The sequence below is a fragment of the Lepisosteus platostomus genome, chromosome 10 (genome assembly GCF_059453375.1).
Source record: "Lepisosteus platostomus isolate fLepPlt1 chromosome 10, fLepPlt1.hap1, whole genome shotgun sequence".
In the NCBI taxonomy this organism is placed as follows: domain Eukaryota; kingdom Metazoa; phylum Chordata; class Actinopteri; order Semionotiformes; family Lepisosteidae; genus Lepisosteus; species Lepisosteus platostomus.
Window position 1 is genome coordinate 7,665,804 of NC_142620.1, and position 26,806 is coordinate 7,692,609.

The 26,806-nt window shown below is 46.6% G+C and overlaps 1 protein-coding gene across 1 annotated transcript; it reads right to left on the reverse strand.

Annotated features, from left to right (window-relative positions):
- Window positions 1-1,756: 1,756 nt before the first annotated feature.
- Window positions 1,757-26,431, reverse strand: sgpp1b (sphingosine-1-phosphate phosphatase 1b). Its single transcript, XM_088647861.1, has 3 exons — window positions 25,257-26,431; window positions 14,790-14,879; window positions 1,757-7,164 (listed from the first exon to the last, which is right to left on the reverse strand). Exons 1-3 carry the CDS (start codon window positions 26,061-26,063, stop codon window positions 6,613-6,615), a joined length of 1,449 nt encoding a protein of 482 aa, XP_088503987.1. The 5' UTR covers window positions 26,064-26,431; the 3' UTR covers window positions 1,757-6,612.
- Window positions 26,432-26,806: the final 375 nt, after the last annotated feature.

The following is a 26,806-nucleotide window of genomic DNA, read 5'->3' on the forward strand; positions in this document are numbered from 1 at the left end:
CTTCAATTTAGAATGACACCAAAACTACACCAAATCAAAACTCACTACAAGTTTGAGAAAAACAGAAGAGGATCATGTTTGTGATTTATAATCATTATAAAAAACTTACCGGGTTTTCATAAATATCAATACTATAACAAACCTATTTAGCAATGACAAATCAATCACTGTTGTTACTGTATTCATTTCTTTTATTTCATAGGATAGTGTACACTACCTCATTGTATAACCAGTTCATAGTAGGAAAAAGTGCATGCTTGAACCGAGCAAATTCATCAGGGCAGAGGTGGTCTAGCTTGGGGTGTTAGCTCTTCATACCTGGACCTTGTCAGATCTTGGGATCAAAGCAAGGTTGGGTCTGGTCAGTGCTGGGATGGGAGACATCCAGGTTGCTGTTGCAAGTGTTGTAAGTGGACCAGTAGGTAGTGCTCTTCCCTTTGGACGAGCAATATTCTATTACGATAAAAAGGAGACTTGGGAAAAGCACTACAGCTTGAGTTCTTGGAATAGTTTGCAATAGACTGGGGAAAAATATGTTTTACTAATAATGCTTTACATTACTTGTATTGAAAATAAACCCTCATCAGCTGCAAATATGCTCTTGACACCTGCTGCACACCAGCAAAAACGTAGAAACCTGGCACCTGCGATGACTGACAGCTGAGGGCATTTATAGCCAGCAGCCATATCACCCTGAAGCTCAGCAGATGTGAGCCTGGTCAGTACCTGGATGGCAGACCTCCTGGGATAACTAAGGTTGCTGCTGGAAGAGGTGTTAGTGGGGCCAGTAGAAGGCACTCACCCTGCAGTCTGTATGGGTCCTAATGCCCCAGTATAGTGACGGAGACACTATACTGTAAACAGGCGCCGTCCTTTGGTAGAGATGTAAAACTGAGGTCCTGACTCTCTGTGGTCATTAAAAATCCCAGGGTGCTTCTCAAAAAGAGTAGGGGTGTAACCCCGTGTCCTGGCCAAATTTCCCATTGGCCTTTACCAATCACGGCCTCCTAATAATCTCCACCTATGAACTGGCTTCATCACTCTGCTCTCCTCCCCACTGAGAGCTGATGTGTGGTGGTGGAGGGGAGTCCCCATTACAAAGCGCTTTGAGTGGAGTGTCCAGAAAAGTGCTACAGTATGTAAGTGTAAGGATTTATTATTAATGATTAGTATTTGAGAAGCTGTTTGGGTGAGCTCAGTGATACTCTGACCTCCTGGAAACCTAAACAAATCCTCTGAGGCCCACACCATGAGTACAGTCTAACTCCTCTTGGAGACAGTTCAATGAGACAATGAGAATGGAATCGATGGCATTTAACACGGTGAACTGGAATGTTTTGAACAGGTTTTCCTTTAACAATGCCTCATTTCCCCCTCCCTCCTGAGATTCGTGTGTTTCCACTGCTCAGCAGTTTAGTGTAACACAGCCTAGAGCAAACTGTAACCTGGAAAACCGGATCCTTTGAAATGGACATTAATATTTCAGTCGATGTAAATCAACACGCTAAGAAGAACTGACACAGGCCTAACGCTTAAAGAGTATTAAACCAAGCAAAGTTCACACAGAAGAGAAAGGTTTTCCTTATGTGCCAATGGAGTCGAGCTGCTCAGGAGAGAAAGCTGATTGCAGGTGCAGTGTCTGCAGGCACGAGGATGAGGACCAGAATTAAAAATATGCTCCTACAGGCTAGAACACTTATGATACAGAATAAGAGGTCAGACTGCTTTTTAGAAATAAATCAGCTCCACACAGTGGTGACCAAATGTATACTTCTCCGTTTATTTCTAATTAAAAAGCAAAACTATTTGCAGTTATCGACATATAACTCATAACTGTTGGAGCATCACAAAACCAAGGTAACAGGTTGTGGTGGTGGATGTTGATGTTCTGCGATTTGACCGTCACCCTGTGTATATACAGATCCCCGCCTTATTCAACTTATTCAACCTCCACGGACAGAATACCACTGGAACAAAACACCAAGCACAAAACAGAGCAAGCACCGTAGTAAACTGGCAGCTTGCCCGTGTGCATCATGCAGGGCCTGAGGCAGATGGTCAAATTATAGAACACTTATATCACAGATGCAGAAGTGGGAAGGTTCCTATGCAAGGGAGGTTGCTCATTTAAATATAGCAGGGCTTTGTATATACATTATACAGTACACACACGGCATTTGAATTTCCAGATACTCCCTGCGCTGGCGAGATGAAATGACACACCCGCGTTGTCGGCTCTGAAGTGAGTTACCAGCACGTGCCATTTTGAAGTTCCCACTAATCAGAAAGTGCCAAATCACCCAGTCCTGTGAGAGCTTTCACAGGTACTGTGGGTATTCTTGTGCTTTTGTTCTCAGCAATAAGATTTCTGCCCACAGCAAATGCTGACTAAACCTGAGCTGGAACTACAGTATGAGCTCAATGGACCGTTCTGACACAGATTACCTCTAGATTACTCACTTTTTTAAAACCGTCTTAAGCAAACCACAGTCCTCGTCTGACGATTCCTGTCATATAAATGCCAAAACTGCAGGGAACTGTCAATCAGTTCTAACACCCGACAGCAGGTGGTTTGGCGTTTGTCAATCAGCTGGAGACGGCAGCAATTCAAGGACACTTTCTGGTGTCTGGTGTGGCTGAGGAGGTCAGTTCTGGAATGATCAGACCTGACGAACCTCCATACCGACTACAATGACCTCCTTCAGCATTACCACCACGCCTTCTGATTCACAGCCTGATCAAAAAATATAAATATAAAAATAAATGTATGTTTCTAAAAATAAAATGTGACACTGTTTACAACAGTTAAGAGCTTGTCCCCAAAATATGGAGATGTCTCTTTTGTGCAAATTTTATTACGCAGGCCACCAATCATTAATTCTGGACAAACATTTTACTAAAGAGAGCAATGAAGAATAAAAAAAAAAATCAAAGCAATGAAAGGATACAGAAGTTGTTTTAAACAGATGCCCTTTAAGACACACAAAACTGAATTCTGTATTTACAAGTGCAATTGCTACAGGATGACCAGACATCAAGTAGTTAAAGACAAATAACAGTTGGAATACACAATGGACCCATATGTACTCATATATTGTTCTTCTTCAACACATTCTAAAATTCTTTCAGAAGATAACTGCAGCCTACTTTTCTGAAGCACAAGAAGATGCATGAAGGCTTCAGTGCTCCTGGACATAGACTTTATTACAGTAAAGGCACTAGGGTATCTAGAATAACAAAGCTGTACTCCTCTCCACAAAACTAGGGGACGATTTCTTTTTTTTGGTCAACATTTCATAGTAAAAGCTACCATCCATTTGCACAGTTTCTTTAAATTTGAATTTTCTTAACTTCAGAATGCACCAATGCAAAGCTTGGACTGGACACTGCATTGGCAGGAACACGTAAGAACTTAGAGACAGTAAAAAAATGCAAACAAAGACGACATTCTTCTGCCACCAAACTGATGACTTACAGGGTTTTGAGCCTAATGAGACAGACTTTCAAGCTCATGTGACTACTTGACCGCGACTGCTTCAGGAATAGTCTTTAACTACTGCTCCTGTCTGCCGTGAAAACTGAACTTTCATCTTGAAACAGAATAGTAAAGGTAGGAGAGGAAACATTCATCTTGGATAAAATCAAGAGAAAAAAAGAGTATGTATGTAAAAGCGAGAAGAATAAAATGATCTGGGATTAGATTTAAGGGCAGAAAACTATAAAACACTACACATTGATCTGTACGACACCAGGTTTACTCCTGTGTTTGTTAGGATGTACATGGCTTGCTGGAGTCTGAGTTGGGTTCACAACCCTTAGTGAAAGACTAGGACCTGACGTTTTGTGCTCTGCTGGCTTTCCTTGCTGTAAAGTAAAGTAAAACAGTCGAATCTGAAGGCCAAATAAAATCCATACAACACTGGGGACTGGTAACGTCCAAGGGTAAGGCTGCCTCAGATGGGATACTCAGTTTTATTGCTTTCTACCGATTTAATAAAAAACAATCTTAAAAGAGGAATGGCTATCCTAAACAGATTAAAATTCAGTTCACAGCGTTTCAATCAATGGAAAAGTCGATCAAAAGTAGTTTCTATGCTGCAGAAGACTACAAGTTATAACATCTCCTTATTTCAATGTAATTCAATATGTTTTCCTAGCAGGTGACATTTGTAAAACCAGTAGTTTCACATAAATGTGATCATAGATTAAAATGAGCAGAGTTACAGCAGGCAACTGCAAAACAAAGGCACATTTTTTTTTCTTGACAAAACTGCATGCAAGCTCAAAATAACCCTGGCTTTAGAAATCCAACCCTGTAAAATCCCATTCATAGATGTGACACAATATTCTTAATTACACCTTTCCCAACACTGAGATCACTGGAACAAAACAAGCACAAGACAAGGAGAAATAAAAAAAACAAAGGAAACACAGAAAGCCTCTCTGACTCCTGGCTTTTCTTTTTTCTCAGAGTGGCTGCACTGCAGCCTCTCTGCACGAGCAGAGGACAGAGTGAGGCAAGAGCACTGCAGTCACAGAGCAGGGAACCTGAAAGAAAAAGCCTGCCTGCTTTTAGTGGTTAACATTCTGTAAATCTCTTCTAATCCAAGGATATTCCTTCTTCAAATAACAGTGCCCTTTTAAATTCACAATTTTGTTTTGTACAAATGAGGTCTTACAGTATTTACTTATAATTTATGTACCGTACAAATGCAATAAAGAGCTTGGTAATTTTGGAAGCGAGACAATGAATACTGTATAAGACTGAATAAGCTCTTCCATCCTGTTCAGTTGGATTCTCCAAGACCTTCAAATGCCCAAAAGCTGCCCTTTCCAGGTGAGCCTTGTGTGAGGGGATAGGCCATGAATGAGAGCAGATAACTACAGCAAGACCAGAAGCAGAGGCGCACAGCATGGGCTGAGCGGTTTCTTAAAATCCGACCGCAGCATTGAAACTGTTTTCATTGTGACTGTGCTCTTTCTCCGGGGGACACCTGCAGGTCGGACTTGGCGGCTCATGATAAAGCACCTCCCACCAGAGCTGCTGCAACTGCGCCCATCGCCCATCGCCCAGTTCGCGGTCATTGGTCACCAGCTCGGTGGCGCGGGAAGGGACGGCTCTACAGCGCATTCCGTAGAAGGACAGACGCCAGATTGTCCGAGACCCAGAGTGCGGCTCCTTGTTCTCCTCCCATCACTCTCATGCCATGCCGCCCACTGTGGGATTTGGGGGTGGGGGGTGTTCAGATTCTTTCAATATTTACATGACATTAATAAAAGCATTACTTGCAGCCACAACTCCACAGCGCCCTCCTGCTTAATGAGGGTAGCAGCTTGTCGTGATGTGTTGTCTTGTGTTCAAGGTCAGCCTGACCTCTGGACTAGAGATACTTCCTAGTTCCCCCACTCCCCCCCCCTTTCCTGACCACCTCCTTTCTGGAGATTTTAGCCCAGGAAGCGACACGGAGCTTCTTATACAAGATGTTCAGTCCACAGGAAGCCAGTGTACGAGGCCCAGGCGGCTTTCAGCTCAGTCAGGAAGCCACCGGCAGCCCTGCCCTGATCCAAAGACTGAGATTACTCAAAGGGAAACAGGAAGACCAGGAAGCGACTTCCAATGTCACGAACACGAACACAGTCAAGGTACGTCTACTGGGCCGCACACCGGAAGAAATCTATTATAAGTGATGCTTCCTTTAACCATATGATGTGCTTGCTCATGGCTTCACTCCTAACAGTCCTATCAGCACTAAAATCTGTTCTTCAGCTCTATGAACACGTTTTGCACCACTGTGGGAGACAAACCACAGGGAACTGGAATAGAGCCCTTTGGGAGGAATAAAAAATTCAGTTCCACATACAGTACATCGGGTTTTTCGAAATACCTATTCTAACAGAGATCCCTCAAATTAGGAAGACGGAGAATACTCAAGAATGTCCGATATGGGCCGGCGGGTGAGCCTTTGTCTAAAGGAGGAACTAGCATGGCCTGTAGTGGAGACTGGATCTCTGTCCGCTGGGCACGAGACCCGTGTTTCTGCCGGTTCTCTCGGGGTGCAGGGTGGTGAACGGCAGGGGGCCGGATGCAGAATCTTCACCAAACGAATGAATTTGCGTAATCAGTCTTGTATCACCCCCATCTGGGGTACACAGCGCCCTTCCGCTGGGACCGACCCAGATGCGTTCTCCCAAAGAGCCCGGATTCCAGTCCGCTTCATCAGTGCTGCGAGCAAAAAGGCACAACGAGCCGCACGACGAACCCGAATCCCAAAAGTGCCTTCTTTTCAGGCCGGCCGGGCCGGACGCCATTATCAGCTGAAGGTAGCCGCTCTGCAAACTGCCTGCAAGCTGCGGAAATAGAATTTCTTTCTTTTTTTTTTAAAAAAAAAAAGGTAACATAAAAATACAAAAATGAAAAACAATGACCAAAACGAATCATCAACAAAAACGCAATAAAAGGCAGCAAGTGGGAGCAGGAAGTGGTCGATTTAATCCACTCCCTCCCGTGTCGGCTCCGGAGACGCAAGGAGCCGGGGGGTCGAGGGGACTCGGGGTCGAGGGGGGTACGCGGGGGACGTGTGGAGAGAAGAGGGGAGGAGCTCCTCCCCGGCATCAGAAGAGGTTGAGGTAGCTGAAAAGAAAGGGCACCAGGAACAGGGCGTTGAAGCCCACAGTGCCGTACACGATGTAGCGGTAGGGCAGCTCCACCTCCATGCGCTGCCGGGCCTGCCGCACGTCGTGGCACGGGATCCGGAACAGCCGGCAGGCCAGCGGGATGGTCAGGGCCTTCATCACGGCCCGGGTGGCCAGCAGCACGGCCACGCCCAGCACGAAGCGCACGAGGCACCTGCCCACCAGGGCGGCGCTCAAGGGCGGCGGGGAGAAAGGCAGCTGTGTGAGCGGGGGGTCGGGCATCAGGCCCAGCAGGTAGTTGAGGTGGGAAGCGCAGGCAATGCCGGCCCCCGTGCCCAGGATCTGCGCCGTGTCGCCCCGGGACGTGCTCCAGGTGTCCAGGGTGAAGGAGAACACCCCCATGGCCAGGTGCAGGCTGATGATGATGAGGGGCGCGTAGCGGCAGGTCAGGTTGAAGTTGTCGATCACCTCCAGCGCCGGATGGAACGCCACCAGGATCAGGATGCTGTACAGGAACCCCACAATGACGTCCTGCGCAACAGCAGAGGACATGCAGATCAGACGGCGCGTACACACACACACACATCAAAAACGCCGGCAGGCTAACAGCTAGGAAAGCAGCCCAGCGCAGCTTCCACGCATTAAACACCGCCGCCCTGGGGCGTCTCCCCGTTTCTCGTTTGAGTCGTGCAGAAGCAGCATGACGGATCACACTCAGAGCCCAGGCCACGGCTCCCAAAGAAGGAACCCCCGACCCAGCCATAATCAGCCGTGAAAATAGTGAACACACGTGTTCCTTGGTGCGATGTGTTTTGACGTGGGGAAAAAACAATAGCCATATTCAAATTAAGGCCTGCACAGAAATATTCCACCATCTAAAGGTACTATTGGATATGCAAATGCTACCTTATGCAAAACGTTTTATTCCAATTAAAAACAATTCAGCTGACTGAAGCTCTCAATGAATGGTAGCAAAAAGAAGTCTCTGAATGGCAGGTTGAGAGGGTCTTTGCTAGCCTGCCCTCAAACTGAAATTATATACTACTGATTGATGGATTATTGTTTATTGTTGCACATTAAAAAACATTTTATTTTAATTCAGTAAAGTATATATTTACCTCTTGTTTACAGTTCTATTAATACATTGTTTAATAGAGTAATAAAGTGTTAATACAGCGTTTTTATATTTTAAGCTACAGAGAGAGGAAAAGTGTGTAACGATTCTCATGTCAGCGTTTGGGTATACTGTTCCTGTTCAGCACAGCTCTTCAGAAACTGGCTGATCCAAAGTCCCCTGAACTCTTTCACAAGCGCTGTCCAGTCCCTGAGAGGCTGATAGCAAACCACAGCCAAACAGGGACCTCCGATTTAAAATCTGGGGTCCATTTCAACTCACAGCAGACAACGGACCTCTGAACATGAACCTTCTCTTTGTTCTGTCAGTACTATACTGGTGTCTGTTCTTCTCTACTATAACTGTTGGGGAAGGGTTTTAACTGTATGTTATTTATGAGCACACAACTGGTCATTCTGATTTCCTCTTGGGCCTGAAATATTTTGACTAAAAATGACTTACAGCCCCATTTGGTCTTTCACCTCACAAATAAGAGATATTCGAGAAAGCTGGAAAAATGCGAGTTTTAGACAAGATTAAAGATATACTACTGCCAGGCTCTCACTCTGGAAGCAATGCATTCTGCTTTTGCAATAAAGTACTCTTGGTGACAGAGTGCCTCCTCCAATGATCTTCACATAGGTCTGAGCTTTCTGAAATCCCTCTAATCCTAGAGAAACCCCCATAGGTTTTCTGGCTTGGCTGCTGTACACAAGACAGGATTGATCAGCTGGCTTGTGCTCTAAATGCTATTAATCCTTCAGTACACACACCTCAGCCTCCCAGAGAGCAGACTCCACTGAGCCACGCAGTCTGCACAGAGCTGCCGACAGCTTGAACACAGAGCGACAGGGCAGGCATACTGCACCACAAGAAATGTGGTCTCTTGAAGAGGACTCTAACCCAAGTCCAAATTTAAGAGCCAGTCGAATCCCTGGGATCCAGAAAGCCCAAAAGTGGCCAATGAAAGTCTTACTGCCAACATTTCCTATTTTTAATGAATTGAACTGTGTTCTGTATTGCAGTATCACTGTATTGCATGGTGTAAGTATTAAGGCTCTGTGCACATCAGGCTGAACCTTTTAAAAACCTGTTGGCTTCAAATATCTCTACTGTATATTAATCTTTAGTCTCCTACCACACTGAAAGCCGACTGCAGGGCTGCAGGAAAATGAAATCAGCTCTCGCATGGGGCTGACTGACATGAGAGCAGCTCTCATATCTGGCTAATTGAGGCTAGTGACTCATCCCTGCAAACAGATAAGCATCAGCAAGGGACTTGTACACAAGGACTGATAAAGCATCCAATGAAAATGAGCTACAGAGGAACAAGGAAAGCGCAGAAGAAAACACTTAATTCTAGTATTCACTCCACAGCAGGTAACAGGAGAGGACAATCTGTCTGGGACAATAGGAGTCTCAGACTGTATGTAAATGAAGTAGATTATAATTAGTTAAATGGATTCACTTAGAAGACGCTCTGTCTAAAGTCAGGAGTGTGTAACTCAATTATCCCTGTCTGGATTTATAATGAATGAAAGTATGAACTTTTTAGACAAAAAAGAATTCAAACATGCATTTATCTATTCGACTGGACCTGAAATGAGCAACGGTTCAGTTTAAATACAACACAACAGCCCAGTCAAACAACTGTGTGAGATGAAAGGTAAATGTCTGTGGCTTTGCTACTGAAATTGAAATTCAAAAACAAATTATTTGTATGAAGAGTATCAGTCTCATTACTATTTGTTCACTTTCAGTGTTATTTTATTGTGTCTTAAGGCGAATGCTGTATCTTTCTGAATGATACTTTATGTGAATTTGAAATTAATTGCACTAAAAGAGACTATTTATCAAGACCGAGCGCCAATGAGTCAGGTATTTGAATTCACAGTTTTTTTTGTAAATAGTAAATACAACTGTTTTTAGTGCAATTGGTGGACACATCTTATTCACAGTCTAATTCATAACTATTTTGGAGGAATTCACCCAGAATCCATATTATTCTACATGTCATTAAAACACAAAACTGGGCATGTTCACTGGGTGTCATTACACGAGAACAGCTCTCATGTCAGCCTGGATGACGTGTCTCCATGGGTCCCTGCTTCTGCAGGGTGCCCCAGCCGCTCCAGGCCCACCTCAGTCAAAGGTTTAAAGGTCAGTTCAAAGGTCAACTGCCCACTTCTCAGTGACCTGCAGCAGGAAAAGTGTGGAGACAGCGAGCTAGAGAGCTTCATCACAAGGAAGGGCCAGCCCATGCCAAGCCAGCACAGCCTGCGCTTGTGCCTTAGAGAGTGCGGTTTTTATCTCCCACGACCTGGTCCTCCACGGAACTGTGCTTTCTTGAGGAGGTCCTCTGACCAGGCAGTGCAGCAGGGCTCAGACTGACGAGGAGGCACAACGGAAAGCCAAGCTCACAGCTAAAACAGACAGTGTTCCCAAAGTCCTTTATAGATGAGGCAGGGGAAAATCAACATTTAAACAGGCCTTAAGTTATACTGAAATCTCATGTGTGTTTCTAAAAAAGCAAGGGAAATCTGTGCATTTCATACGACACACTGAGCTCTTAGCGGTACTGAGGAGTGCTTATGAACTGAGTGTGAAATTCCAGGGAAGCTGTGATACAAGACCTCTGCACACATTCTGCCTCAACCGCTGTTGGGACTAGAGCCATCCAGCTCGCTGCCCTCTGACCCCACGCCCCTCCATGTGTTGCTGCCAGTGGGATCACTCTGATGAGCGCCAACATGGGAGAGCTAAGCAAAACCCCGAGCAATGGGGGGTGTTGTAGCTCGGTAGGGACTGCCTTTGTCCCAGTGATGCAGGGGAGTAGGAGAGTGTAGACTTCACTGTACTGCAGTCCATCTCCATCTGATGATTCACAGCTTTCCCATCTTTCACAGTAAGCTTATGGCATTCACTGTAACATGAAACATTACTGACACTACCATGCCACTAAGAAAACCAATACTTTTGAGGAAAAACAAATTGATTTATTTTTTTTTCCCATTTGCAGCCTTGTAAAACATTTGCACAAGTTTTATTTATCCTGTCTTCGCATGCAATGTTTTCTAATTCTGAATCAATTATTACATACTGATCCGCTTCATGTTTCGTTGGACGTATGTTTAAACGTACATAAAACATGCAAGAGTGCTGTCTTTCACTGAGCATTTATTTTGAATGTTACTTTCTGTTTGTCTGTTCCTTTCCTAACAACACCAAGTGTTTCACACAAGATTAAATGAACCACGTCCATGGGCCAATAAAACCATTGGCAGCAATTCACACAGAGACAGTGAATGTGCTGCCAGCGCCTGCTCTCCTATCTGCCTGTGATCCCCGAGACGCAGGAGCCCACAGCCCTGCGTGACCAGCCCGACCTGCTCTTCCTCTGGCCTCTGCAGGCCCCATCACGCAGACCAGCCCCACGGGGTCCCGGCTCTCTCTTCCATTCGGCGGTCTTGAAAGGGCAGCTCTGAGGCCTGATTAACGAGACCTCATTCTCGCGTCCAAGAAAAGCCACAGACACCGTTAATACTGTAAACTGGCAGGCCTCTGAACCTGAAACTGGCATAAAACGGGTCCGTGGGAACCTGAAACACGCTACCTGGCCTTGTTGTTGAAGCCGATACACTGGCTCCTATCGAAAACTGGCCGCATGACATTCCTGGATCAATAAACTATTGAAGAGCTGGAGGAGCCAAACGGCCTTCTCTTGTTTGGAACCATTCTTAAATAAGCACTAACTTGCTTCAATATACTGTATATGCATGCCTGCTCTGGCTGGGTATTCACATGCATTTGAAATCTTGTGATCTAAAGACCGTTGCTCAGCACTTAAATGAATGCTAACATAAGGAGAAACAACACTTTACTGATTTTAACCCCTTTGCGTAAAAACACTGAGGTTCACTGACCGAGAAATGCTAGACGTCAATTCTTTAAGAGGACAGAAGGGCTACCCAGCTACAGCAGAATTTGCCAGAAGTGTCACTGACTCGGTGATTAAGTGCTCATTGACTGGAAACGAGCTGTGGGTCTTGCACAATCACATTCTGGAAGCTGGAAGGAGACTCGGGATACTGAACCAGAGGAAACTGTGACCTGGGAACTTAAGATAAGGGAGACTAATGTACGCAGAAATTGAGTAAACAGAGAGCACAAAAAAACCTCAATCACAGTTTCATGATAAAGGCCTTTTCTGACGTGCCACCAGAATCATAGATTGTGATAAAACTGAAAACAGCATAGGAGCTAAGGTCAAAGCTCTTGATTTATTAAATTCTTTAAATACACAAACCACAGAACAAGACTGTCATTTACAGTCTCTACTGGCATTTAAGCTACTTATATGCTTCTGACACAACACCAGTAAAGAATGGCTCTCTGCTGTTACACGTACAGAGCAAGGAGACTAACCACAAAATGTTACCATCAGACAGAAACCCAGTGCCTGGGGCTATTGATAAACAAGCTAGAATTAGACAGCACATTATCCTAACGCTGCCTCCTCAAGACTTTCCAAGTCTTTCTCTGCCCGAACACAGCAGGAACTCTACCGAACTGTATTACTGTACGAGCTAGCTCTCAGTGCGTGCCTCCTTCAAGACAGAGAGGCCTCAGAAAAATTTTGCAATGCTCCTGCCTCACCTTCCTGTCTTAGTTTCTTAACACTAGCACTAACTGACGTTCGCCACGCCAGTGAAGTCTAAAAGCTTGGCTTAGCACTACTGAACGTTTGCCTTAAAAGTGAAAAAGTAGCCTGGGCTCTGCACGGGTTTGCTGGCATCTTTGAGAGCTGTCGTGTTGTGTGATCCCCTCTGAAGTCATGACAATGGTGTCCAGTAAAGGGAGCACAGACACTCCTTACTGACCACAGAGAGCGCTGTACTTGTGAAGAAACAGCATTCTTGTTCGCAACAATGCCTATAGGCTGATTTACAAATGCTATAGACCCACTAATGTCTGTGCCTTTCTCAATGACATGCTGTATGTCTTTTTCCAGTTACAGATAGCTCAAAAGGATACACCGATAAATGGGCAGAAAGCTTTAATAAACCTTTCGATCTTGGCTAATTTACAGCACAACAGTCTAGTCTGCATATCTTGATGCGTTTGCCTAGCAAATCGCTTTGTAGAACCAAAGAAATCGACCCCCCACCTGAACAGATTTTTCTCTCTATAGCAGACAGAACCTTACTGTGTTACAGAAGATGTCTGTAAAAGGCAAGGCAGTGGTGACTCATACTCATACTCTCACTGTAGCTGGCACTAGAAGGAAATCTGTTCTATTTCTGCTGACTTGTTCGGTTGGAAATTGCAGGGGAAAGATCCATGTAATGAATTATGATAAGGCTTTTATTGCACAGAAACAGTCTTTTAAGAGGACAGGCACTCATTTAAATAATGGCGACTCTTAACACTTTAGCAAGGTGGCATATTGGTTTCATGTCTCCTGCAGGGACCTCAGTAATGACATAAAACAGGCAGGGCTCAGGGCCCAGAGCTGCACAGCGCTCAGCTCATCATGTGGATAATCCCCACAGCTACAGCATCTGGCACTCAACAGTGCTCAATTCAGTTTAATAGTGTCACAGTTACATGTACTGTAAATCGAGCATTATCATTAAGACTGAATATGCTTTCTTGCGAGACATCTTAGCTTTCATTCACACCCAGTCCCAGTCCATAGTTTTTCATCCCACTAAATTCTTGCTGTTCTGCAGCAGATCACGAGACCTGAAGACGAGACTCCAGAACTCAAAACGACTGACTGCTTGAGTGATGTGGCAGAGAGTGATGTCAGCGGGGCAGACGGAGCTGCTGGGTTGTTTCAGCAGCTTTTTTAGGTTTGTAGTTTCCAGTTTAAAGTGTCAATTTCTATTTGATTTATCTACTATGTAAACAATACACACAGATGTACTTTCTGCACTGATCATTCAATGTGATCCAGTGCACTACAGACTGCTCCTAAACCTGTAGTTACTTCCTGCCTGCAATTTTACCTCCTGTGACTTTTTTGGCATTTGTTCTTATTAGCAATAATTAATAGGCCTGTTTTATTTGTATTTCTGAGTACCACTGTCTATGACAATGTCCTTAATGATATGAAAATGAATAATTATACTAAATGCAATTAACTGTATATTAATTATTTGTATTTAGTATATTGAGTCATAAAACAACTTTTGACTCGCAGAAAAGAGCTTTGCAAGTGACTCCTGGGAGAAAGTGAACAATATTCACAAGCAACACCTATGTGGCAAAGAGTACATTAGGGCAGGTTAATAAAACAAGGACAGCAAGTACTCAGATCTACAGAGTAGCCAACAGCTAGCACAGAGCAGGTCAGAGAATGTGTAAGGCATCCAGCCAAACAGTGATTCTGCGAAGTTCTGAATTCTGGGGTTATAAACTCCCCTCATTTACTTTTACTATATTACTATTCACTATACACTTGGTATACTTGCACAGCTGAAAGGCTAAAAAAACTTTCTGTCAGCAATGGTGGTTAGAAAGAGTGAAAACCTCCCTCCTTCTGTTTATAACCTCAGCAGTGATGCAATGCAGATATTGCAATCCTGTTTGGATAGCTTCTGCTTGTTTTTCAAAGCTTTGAAAGGTTGAGAAGCATATGTTATTTGGGACAGCTGCACCTTGGTTATTTTTCTTATATACTTTGCAGTTCAGTAATTTGAATGTAAGTGCATCATCCACATTAATAACAATAGAGGAGATTTTACATAAAACACCCAAGCATGAGAGGATGCTATAAGATGTTAATGACATACCATGGGTAGTTTAATGGACTTGCAGAACCAAAGAATCTTCTCTCCAAAAGCTTTGGGGATCCAACATCTACAAATCGACCTGCTTTTCTAGTCCCATGGTTAGAAAGAACTTGTGTTTGGAGCACGTTCCTGTCCTAGTGCAGGAGACCACTGAAGGGCCTAACTGAGGTGACTACACACCTCAGGTCAGTGCATATACCGGGAACCCCTAAAGATATGAAAACACACAGAATCTTGTCTCTTACCAGGATAGAGTGCATCCCCATGTAGATCCTGCTGATGCACACCAGGGAACACCAGCACACTGCCGAGGCCAGGCCCAGCAGGAAGGGGTACTGGAAGCCGAGAGGGCGGGAGGAGAGAGAAAGGAAAAAGGCAGTTGTCAGTGTTTGGATATCAGTATCTGTAGTCCTTGACAGTACAAATCTCTTTGCTTTCTTGGAGACTAACACTGTGACCTGCCTTGTCTTTGGCGAACTCATTCAAGATGCTGAAAAGGCTATAAGAGCAGCTGTGGTACGGAGGGCAGCTCCCCAAACTGGGGGACGGTCTACTCAGGAAGAAATGAGGGAGGGTTTGTGTGTGTGATCCTAAAGATAGGTGAAAAGGAATGTACAGACTCCATTGTACTTCTGACCTGCAAACCCGAGGGTAAAGCATACAAATGAAGCAGGAAAGCCAATCTGATTTGTTTTAAACGAGGTGACAAGCAACACACATCCAGCACTTGATACTGGTATCAATAAAAAAAAAAAAAAAACACAGCTTGTAAAAACAGGACATGGCTTAGACTGCCAGTCAAAGAGAGACACCTTTTTTTTTTTTATTCCTGGTGCCATGTCAAATGAGTCGAATGAAACTGGGAGATGATACAGGTTTATTCCACAACCAGGTGGACCGAATCGGAGTCTTGGTCTACCCTGCAGTAATGGCAATTTGACTCCAATTCGTGGCCCTGCTGCGCTCCAGTGCCGCAACTTTGCCCGAGCGCCCAGTACAATAAGATGAGTCCTTCCCTCTGAGAGGCAGAGTCACACACGGGAGTACAACAGTCTCCCACAGCAGAGCAGCAATCCGAGCCCCAGCGCAGCCACACCTCCGACTGTAGGCTCAACAGAACAGAGGTGTTTAAAAAGCTACAGAACAGCACACAAAATACACAGGGACGAGTCTGGTTTAGTATCCACATCAAGCCAGTTGTGGAATCCTATAATCACAGCGAGTGGCACAAATCTACATGCCTGGGCAGATGCTCTTCATTATGTTCTCCCTCAGAGAAATGGACAAGTGCCATAATTCCCAGCAGCGCTGGGCTGGGTACTACAGAACTGCTCGGCCGCACTGGCTGGCTCACTTGTTCACCTAGAGCCCTTATCTCAGCTCACGCCGCCAGGCGCGGGGATGGTGCATAATTGATGAGATCATTGTCCTGACCACCTGCGCAGGGAGGACGCTGACGACGCCCCAGGCTGCCCCTCTTCAGGGGCTGATCCTTCAGTTGGGGGGGGGGGGGGGAGAGCTCCACAGTGGGCAGAACTGCTGAATCAAATATCTTCTACCACCGGATAACAGTTTATGGCAACGACACACACATGCAGGCGAAAAAAACCCTGAACACATGGAGCCTGAACCCCCAAACCCAAGTAAGTAGAGAGCAGTGGTGACAGGGCTGAGGAAAGCTTTTTTATTTCCCCTGCCTGCCCTTTCATATGTTTTATGTTTGGTTACAATTTATTTCCAGCAGAAATGTCAAACTCCTATCCCTCTGGCACGGCTCCATTCAGCTTCGGTGTGCTGGCTTTAGCAGCCCAAAGCGCCTGTGATGCTCCGCTAATCCTGTGATGCAAACAGAAGGCAGCATGTCCCTATAGGCTCTGGAACACAATCAAACCACACAGTACAGCACAGGAACTTTCACTTCAAGAAGTGCAAAGAAACACTACTGTTGGCCTCCGTCGAAACACCTGGTGGTGATTTTAAATTCAAAATCCTAAATAACACTGTATTAACAGAATCTAACAATTTAGATTCTAAATAAATTGTATTTAGAATTTCACTTGTTCTGGTCTTTAATAAAAGGTTTGTATTTTGTAGCACGGGGAAGATGTATATCTCCCGTCACACTGCCTAGCTCATTACAGCACTGGTTTCCACATCATGATAAAGAGATATGAGCTTTAGGAACAGTCCAGAAAACACTTACAGTGTTTACACTGGACTTACAGCAGGGGTAAAGGACAGACAGATTAAAAAAGGCACAGTAACCTCTTCAGCCCTATAAAGGGACAGTTTAGGGGAGACATGATTGAAGGTTTTTGAAACCTTTTAAGGGGATCGATAAAGTTAAACTTATTTGTTATTTCCAATTAAGTGCAAGGGTATTTAAAGACATGGAATACGCAGACAAAAATGTGGAGGTGGTTTTAAAGTGCGTAGGGATCAATTAATGCCCTGTAAAAGAAAAGGTGAGCTCTTTGGGACTGAACGGCCTGTTTTAAATGGATGTATTTCCGTCTTTTCTCACGATTTCTCTTCCTATCTAGAGGCCACTAGACACTTCTGTATGTCATCTGTGTAATATGTTACACTTTTTATCTGGGCTGCACTACAACAAATTCCAATCAGCGTTGCTGACATAGCAATAACGTACTGAATCAAACTGAACTGAACTGAATAACTGCTTGCTTTGCTACAGGTGTGGACGATTCCTGTGGCTAGTCGTAGCTCACTACCTGACTGACAAACATGATTCCGACCCAAAAGGAAAACACAAGAGCTAGTTACATTAAACAGATCAACTGATATGAACCATGAACAAAATGTTAACAAGTGTTCTTACTGCTAACACAAACGTATTTACTATAACACAGTCTGTGTACTGAAACACTTGCATTGCTTCTCAGAAAGGAGTGAGGGCAGAGTAACAACACTCAAACTGGGTTATTCGAGTCAAAATGTCTTCCTTCCTGGAAATGCGACTAAGGATTTACCCAAAAGGGGGGTATTCTGGGGACTCAATCACTGTTACCACTGGGGGACACAATCACTGTTACTTCTGATTAGTAAGAACCAGACAAGTCAGAAAGTCTGATCATGGGAGGAGAGCTTTCAGTCCATCAGGGCTGTTCCTCTGGTCACCTTACTCTCAGCAGAATGGCACTTCATTGGCTGTGCGTCACCAGAGGTGCAAAGTCGAGCTGAAACAGACTACCTTGTCCAGAGCTTATCTCCGTATCCGCTGATCCGTGTTTCCACGCTGCCTGGCGTGACAGCAGCACAGCAGGCCTCCTCTTCCTGAATGCTAAGAGGCTGCTTTAGTAGCCGGCTCTCCTTGACCAGCTCTGTTTATCGATGCCAGATGCAGGACTGGGACCCCTGTGGCAATTTCTCGCAATCCAGCAGGATGTACGGCTTTATGACCCAAAGGCTTGCTGTCAGACGCGAGTAAATATCTTATTTGTCAAGAGGGATGTCAGGGTCATGGAGGTTGGTGTTACTGAATTAAACATGGAGTTTGCTGCAGGCACAGAAAGGCATCAGAGAGATGTCCACGCTTGTCCACACTTGCCAGCAGCTATATCACCCTGCAACTCACGACTGGCAGCCCACTGAAGCTCAGCAGGTGTGAGCCTGGTCAGTACCTGGATGGGAGACCTCCTGGTAAAGCTAAGGTTGCTGCTGGAAGAGGTGTTAGTGGGGCCAGCAGGGGGCGCTCACCCTGCGGTCTGTGTGGATCCTCATGCCCCAGTATAGCGACGGGGACACTATACTGTAAAAAGGGGCCGTCATTCGGATGAGACTCTCCAAAGTCATTAAAAATCCCAGGGCATTTCTCTAAAAGAGTAGAGGTGTTACCCCTGCATCCTGGCCACATTTCCCCCTGGCCTTGACCAGTCACGGCCTCCTAATAATCCCCCTCTCTGAACCGGCTTCATCACTCTGTTCTCCTGCCCACTGAGAGCTGGTGTGTGGTGATTGTACTGTGTGCACTATGGCTGCTGTTGCATCATCCAGGTGGGGCTGCACATTGGTGGGGGTGGAGGGGATCCCCATTACCTGTAAAGCTCTTTGAATGGAGTGTCCAGAAAAGTGCTATGTCCTGTAAGCGTTAGGAATTATTAATTGTTCTCGTTGCTGTTGTTACTTCAATATACATCCCTACAATTAAGCTACAATTCAGACTGTCACCACATTCATTCTGTTATTCACTTCCCGAGCCAAAGTCAAAGTCAAAAAGTTCTCTTTCAGGTCTTACTGGCTAATCGAGAGATGGGCGTCCTGCATATGGAAAACCTGATGTTCCCCATCACAAGCAGTACCCCAGCCTTTTAACTGGAGATGTAAAGATACAGCTCACATCTATAAGCTGTGAAAAAATACTTCATTTCCCAAGAGGTTTTGTTCATTCCAATAAAATGTTAAAATAATTTGCTTCAGATTCAGTATGAAAAAAGAAAATACTTATCCTTCTACTACTTCTCACACTAAATTATGTCTTGTCTTGTAATAACGTCTTTCTCTGCGACAACTTCGTCAATAGTATCGGTTGAAGGCCAGAGCCCTGATAAACAGTTGCTTATGACAAACAGCAGATTGTACCACAATACAGCAACACTCCTACAGCTCAATAGAAAATATTAGTCTGAAAGCAGTGACAAGAAAACATTAAATATCTCTAATGCGCTAGTGCAGTACAGTTTATGGGCACTGAAGTATGCTTGGCTGGTCTGAATGGGCTTTAGATTTCGTTTATGATCCTCTGATAACAGCTGTGAAGTAGGCCGACTCCATTGAGCTGCTGCAGGAGACTCACATGGACAGTGATAAAACACAGGCCGGATTCCGCCTTGAGCTGATCACAGCATTGCGCATGATAGCGCTCGGGTTAATGAGTACAGGATTAGCAAGAATGCACTTGGCATTCCCAGAAATTGCACTTTCAGCAGCAAAACAGATCCAGGGTCCACCCTGTGCAGAGTGACATAAGCCGGAGGTGTTGCTGGTGAGTGATCCTAGCTCAAGGACAAAGGAAAGACCTGCCCAGGCCTGTGCCCATCTTAATCCAGAGGAAACAAACAATCTGCATCTGATCGCTCAGATCCTTAAGCATTATCCCACATCCCATAGATCATGGATCATTATTCCATAAAGGGACGTGTTCAGCAGTGATCTATTCCAAAATTTCTATTTATTTTGGAAAATCAGCTCTGGGTCCCTTGTCCCATTTATTTCCTTTTAATCAGCAGTAACATCCAGGTCCGCTGTTGAAGTGGGCCAGGGCTGTCTAGTCCTGGAGGGCCAGTGTGTCCTTTGGTTCACCATTTTCATCCCAGCTCTTAGCGGGACACAACCAGCTCGCTACCGTCTTAACTGGGCACGACGCATTCTAATTACTCCAGCTCGAGTCCTCGGATTCTGGGGAACAGCTTGGAAAACAAATCAATGCGCAAAACTGCTGGGACAAATACTAGGCCGATCTGCCACTGGTGACACGACAAACACCGGCGAACCCATTTGTGGCTGAAATAATCAATCCCGCAGCAGTGAGTGAGACCATGACCGTGACACACCCGGGTTTTCAGAGCTCATCCACAGGCGGTGATGAGCTTAAAGTGCTCTAAGTGGACAGGTACTGTACATTCCGTTCTCCCTTGAGTCATCATCATGTCTGTAAATGATATATACTATCATGATCTAATATATAAATTATATACAACGTATATTATGATATACCATATTTTTTCATTGTGAAATTGTTCCAATTGAACATCTTCTCCCAGCTGATGCTTTAACGAGACCCCAAAACCTGCAGACACTCCAGACTGGCCCCCCCTGATGTAGACTGTATGGGAGTCCCAATTGGACCTACTGTAGACTAAAAACGAATTAGGCTTTGATTTGGACCCTGACTGGACATAGAAACTGCCAAAAGGAATTAACATTAATAACATGGATTGGTCACAAAATAGTTCAGCGGGCACACCCTAACATCCTCCCAGCTTCGAAACTCAGCAAGGGCTTTCTATTCCGTCGCTAGAGAAAAGGAGGTTTCATTTTGCCCGATTCTGGCCATACCCAGCTACTAATAGATCTCTGTTCGAGTGGCTGAAACGGTGGACCTGGAGGCAAACACGGGGGTAAAACGCATTTGCTAACCTGATCTGACATTGAAGAAAAGATCCTACATTCCTGCCGGCAAAAGAGGCAGAGACACACAGCGGTCTGCTAGGCCCTTCAGTTTCTCCTTCGGCGTGCCAGAAGGCAACAGCGTTGGCACGAGACTAGCATACTCTCCGGCCAGCTCCGACTTCATTTCTCTCTTTTCCGAGTTAATATAAAACGCTCAGACCATCAATATTCTTCAGTCAGTTCTTGAGCCCTTGAGAGTCAGCTAATTCTCTGTCCCAGCGAAAAGCTTCCCCACGCAGCTAAGACACAAAAAAGAAAACTGCTTCCAAGCACGTCAGGGAACGTCTCAGGCTGTGCGTGCCAAATCTCTCATTCCCTTCCTTGTCCTGCACTGCTGTGCACTCTCCCTCTCTGCCTTGGACCTGACGCAGCTCTCTCCTTTATTTGGAAATCCTTCTATGGGACTCTTGACCTTCTCGGTCACCGCGCTCTCTTCGCTGCAGAGAGGCCCTGCTGTAGTCGACAGCAGAGAGGGAGAGCCAGCCGGCACCGGGACAGAGGCATGACTCACGCCCGGCAGGCCGAGACAGCAACACACAGCAGATTACCCCATCAGCTGCAAAGTATCCATTAACACCAAAGCTGCACCAGCAGCAAACACTGGAACATCCACTGCAAACGTCAGTTTGTAGGATTAAGACGGTATGCGCACTTACTGTATAGTCCAGTGTGGGACCTCCTAAACTTTATTATTCAATGTCATAGCAATTACTCTGAAATGAAAAGGGAGCTGGGAAGCAGATGGCTTCTCCTCACTTGTACTGCCCCTGAGAGTCCGAGTACACTACCACTGAAACTGTTACCCTCAAAGAACATGGGGACCTGTAATTGGGCCTGAGTGGATCTGTAAGGGGCTCTTTACCTTTCCTCTAAAAATAAAGTGTCCTAAAGTGTACAATATGACTGCTGCCTTTTCATCTCTCCCCTTTCACTGCTAAAGCCATGCACTGCTCACCTCAAAATCACCTTGCAGTGATTAAGTCCACATTGTTAAAAATACCCTTTAATCACAGAGAGGTAATTACAGCTTCTTTGCTATGGTAATCCCCGTAGCTGAAGCCAAAGTTAAACTAATCTGAAATGTGAATTTAAAAAACATTCCCAATTGTTTCTCCCCCCTTTTCCCAACTGCAGGCTTTTGGAACACAGCCATCATTATATGCATTTGGTACTTTATGGACATCACCCCTGTGCCTGATGTACATCATCAGACAGATGTGTCATTTGTGCTTGTCTGCTTCAGTATAAACATGAGATGGCTTAAGCTGCCACGCACTGGGGTTCTCGTCGCCGTCCCTGTGATCTCGCTCACACGTGGGCAGTCAGTCCTCACCCCCCTCATGCCGCCGCACTGCATGCTGGGACAACAGGAGGGCAGCAGCCCCTGGGTAATTTCCCACAGCCAAATCACAACAGAACCCAACAAGGGTTTTTCCAGACATCTGGAATTTAGTCCTCCAGTACTCACGAGCAGTGCATGTTTTCTGTTTTTTAGAAAAAAAAAACAGATGGAAAAACCTTGGGACAGGATTCATCATCACCCACTGCTTCTCAGCCTAGGGTACGATAAAACTGTTGTTTCCGTAGCGATCATTCGGCAGAAGATGAGACTTTGTTCGGGGCATTCTTCCCTCACCGTGGAACATCTGGATGCAATAACTGAAAGTCTGCAGCGAGTCAGGTCTGAATTCCTGCATGGGCTTGAATGCTGCCTGCATTCCAAATCACTGACACAACCCACCTGTGTGAAAACCATCCACCACACAGGCAGAATCCAGAGAGGGGCCTATGGAGGCACATAGGAGGTGCAGAGGGAGAGCTGGCGTGGTGCGCCGCCCACAGCGAAGAAGAGCAAAACTAGGGGTCAATGCCTGATCACGCGCACTGAGTTAGGAAAGACCGTGCTGTTACAGGAGTTACGAACACTTCTCCTTTTGTCCTCACTTTGCACAAGGAGGAAAGCTGACGGACTTTTGGGGCACAGAGATGTGAAAGGTATGTGAAAGGAGAACTTATGCACAAGCAGAGAACATGCAAATACAAGAAGTCACCAATTAAAAATGTGCATGTAATGAGCCATATAATATACAATTCTCAAGTAACTAGCCTGCACATGAATGCTGAATGCCTGCTTTGTAGTTGCCTTATCAGCTATTTACTAGAAATCATAAAAGCGACACTGAGCATGTATGAGACAAATGTGAAGACTGAGGGAAAGGAAATTCTTCTGAAAGCACCAAAAACATGAAAAAGTAAAAACAAAGTCTTGTTAGGGCAGAACTGGGGCTTTCACTTCCTCATTATATGGCAGACAACCAGAGGAAACGTGGGCTACGGAGAGCACTCACAGGCCTGACTGTGACATCAGCACCGCAGAAATGCTGATTTCCTGCAGTCTGAACACTCTGACACACACCCACCCTCCTCTCCCACTGCTCTCTGTACAGTGAGACCCCTGTTCCCCCCTTCAGTGTACTGCAGCAACACTTGTAAGCCGACCTGGACACTTACTATTTATTTGATCATAACACTGCTATCAAAAGGGTCAAATTGATCAGAGGGTCGTAGCTCATAGTAAAAACAGACCCTTAATGTTATCCCATGTGTAACCCTCCATCTATTTTTAACAGCAAGTCTTTGGATTTGGGAAAGCACCAGAGCACCTGAAGGAACCCCACACAAACAAAGGGAGAACATACAGACTGTAACTGGAAGATACACTTTGCATACTAAGAAAAACTATGCGTTTTATATATATAGAGTATATGACTTTATAGGTGATAGACATGTCAGTTAAGGAAAGATGAAGGAAACGCTGTCCCTGCAGAGGGGGGTGACGTTACCCCTTCTTTGGCCACACTGATGCCCTAGTGACTCTGCAGAGACTTCACCTGAGGAGCACGAAAAGACAGCACCCAGAACCTGGCTTCCAGCTCTGAAATACAGATCCTTCCAAGTGAACTAAGGCGCTCACACAGGCACACCAAGTAAGTCATACCCCAACTCGTGCTCAGCCTGCTTCCTGAACAGGCTGTCCGCGCCTGGTCCCTTCCACGCGCTTTGAGAAAGCGAGTTATGCAAGAGGTGACAGATCGTTTGCACGTGGCGGGTTCTCTCTCCTACCACCATGCTTCTCAAGAGTGTGTAACACCGGTCAGGCCTGATCTCCCCCTCCCTGCAGGTTACAGACCAGCACTCACACTGACCAGCTCTCGCAACACACCCCCGACCTCAACTCCGAGCCACGGCTGCACCTAATCTCAAAGAGCCCCCTGGTTTTTACCCAGCTGCCCGAGCCTGATGCCAAACTTAGCCGAAGACCACGTCCGCTCACAACTCATGGCTCTCTGGACACCTGTCCTTCCTCACGAAGCTGGGATCACACCGGTCACCAGCCCTGATCTTTCCAGACTCGATCAAGATGCATCGTTGCTGCTTGTCCTTACTTGTACTGAGCCTTCAACTATGGAACAAGTAAAGGTTTATTCCAGGCTGAAAAGAGAAGAAAAGAAACGCAACGTTACAGCTGTGGAGCCTTCTTCAGGTGTCCACTCTGTCCTCTCCAGGTCTTCCGCCTGAAGACACCCGAAGAAGACTCCACAGCCGAAACGTTGCGTTTCTTTTCCCCTCTTTCAGCCTGGAATACATTTTTACTTGTTCCTTTACAGCCAGCGCATGCTACCTGCTCGAACTGCTCCAGCCTTTCACCCTGACAGGAGTGTAACCGGAGAGGACAGCGGAGGCCCACAGGAAGGTGTGCGTGCTGCCAGCCGGTCTGTCACAAACACCTTTCCAACACCACACCGCAGCCCTCCAAGAGCTCATCACATGCGAGGGGGGGGGGGGGGTGATGCTTTTTCTGGCACTCTGCTAATCAAATGATGAGATGTTCCTTATGTATATGCACAGAGGGCGGCCTGCGCCTGATGGCACTTCTGCAGATCAGCGTGTCGGAAGTGCCGGGGCGATGCTGTCGAAGCCGTGCCCTTGCGTCACGTGCGCGCGCGTTCCACGGGGAGGTGCAGGAAGGGAGCGCACGGAGAGCCGCAGGCATCAGGCAGGGCCAGCTGGACCACCTGGGGCCGAGACAGAAGGAGCCGGTTGTGCAACCGTGTCGCCTTGCGACAGCGGCAGGGCAAGAATCCGGCGAGCGAAACTTCAGCTGTCACATCCTGTGGTGGAAATCAGGGACACTGCAACCCCGTCTCACCTGAAACTTTCCCACAGGAAAGCCTTCAATAGGACTGCTGCTATACGCGCGGTGGTATCTAACATGCTGCTAGAATTAGTCAAGTGTGCCGGTGCATCGTCCCGGGATAAGCAGTCCGATGCACAGGGAAAGTTGGTGTAACTTTACCTCCGGACACAATCCCAAGCCCTGCCAGTTTTGTCACTCTGCAGCAGTTAATAACGTATTCATTAAACCATCTGCTGCCTCCCCGGCTCTTACTCAAAACAGCGCTGTCACAGCCAGGTAAATACGTACATGCCTACAGGCATGAATAACAAAACAGCCACTTTACCTCCCATCTGCCATAGGTCAAGAGGAACAGTCCCAGGGGGATGGCAGTGCCCGACATGGCGTGTGTCGAGGGCATGCTGTACTCGGAGTTGTAGAACATCTCCACTTTGACCACGGGCGGCGAGGAGGGCCGGGACCAGCGGATGATGTCCTTGGTGCACTGGCCCAGGTACATGACCCACACCCAGATCACGATCAGCCGCCGGCTCACATAGGCGTCGATGTTCCAGATGAAGAAGGGGAAGAAGGTGATGTAGAAAAGCTCGTTGCCCAGCTCGGTGCCGAAGGTGAACAGGTAGTACAGGAGTCGGTTCTCGATCACAAACTCCTGCCCGACCTCGCCGGTCAGGGAGTTCCTGCGCAGGGGCTTCGTCCTGGCCTCGCCGTTCACCCACTCCTTCCGGCCGGGGCGGTCAGAGCAACCCCCCGGAGCGGTGCCCCCCAGCCTCTCCCGGTCCCCGCCATCGCTGGCCGCGGCGTGCCCGGCTGTCTCGCCCGCTGCTGCGGGGGTCGGCGCAAAGCCGTTCTGGAGGCCGTTTTTCGCGCCCCCCCGCTTGACAGTACTCCCAGGTGAGGCGGCTGCCCGCAGCCGGGGACCCCCAGTCTGCCCATCCTCCGGCTCCCCCTTGCCCGCGTTTCTCCCCGAGTCCCCGTGGCTGCTGCAGTCGCCGTTCCGCAGGGTCTGGTCGCTCCAAGCGTCGGCAAAGGTCCCCCTGACGCCGCAGATGCGCTGGAAGCTCGCCACCTTGTGCGGGTCCTGGAGGTATTCGAGGAGCTGCCGGAGCCCCGGTTTTATTGCAGTAGCCATGTTTCTTTTTTAAAAAAAAAACCCAAAACAAACACAACAAACAAGCGAGCGGTGAATCGCACACACACACACAGGCTTGGCTTGTGTAATCAGTGGTGCCCCACTGCCGAAGACTGGCCAGCTAATACGGCACTCTCAGTCATGCACAGCATATGACTCTCCGCTGGGTAGAGTTTTCACTGCCCAGGAGAAACGGAAGGGGGGAAAAAAAGGTCCCTTCACTCCTTTGCCGGCTCCCGACACCCGAAAAGTAAAAGAGCGAGTAGAAATTCACATCTGGAGTGACTGCCGATCAGTTGTAAATCTGTGAAACCGAGTGGCGCGCCGCGCAGACACGCAAAACGCCCCTCTTCTGCTGCTCTCTATCCGGTCACTGACAGCAGCCCTGCCTGGAGGCGCGCTGACGACAGCGCGCACGCAGCCTGACGTCGGCAGGGTGTAATAATTACAGGGGCCGGCTGTCGGCGCTGTGGCGGTGTTGCTGCCTAATGCGGTGGAGGTGGCGTTTGTGCTGAGGTACCCGTACAGCGAAGCCGATGACTCCTGTTGTCACTGATAAAGATCCACGTGGAAGTGTGGCATGTTTTTTTTTTTTAAAGGCAGTGCGCTGTATCCGCACCCAGGCTCTTGGTGATGACAAAGGTTTTTTAAGAGCTGTGCGTGGCGGAAATTTTCACCGGGACTGAATTCCCATGTTATTAAAACGGGAGCAGCGTCAGCCCTCAGGACGCACAATGGTTATT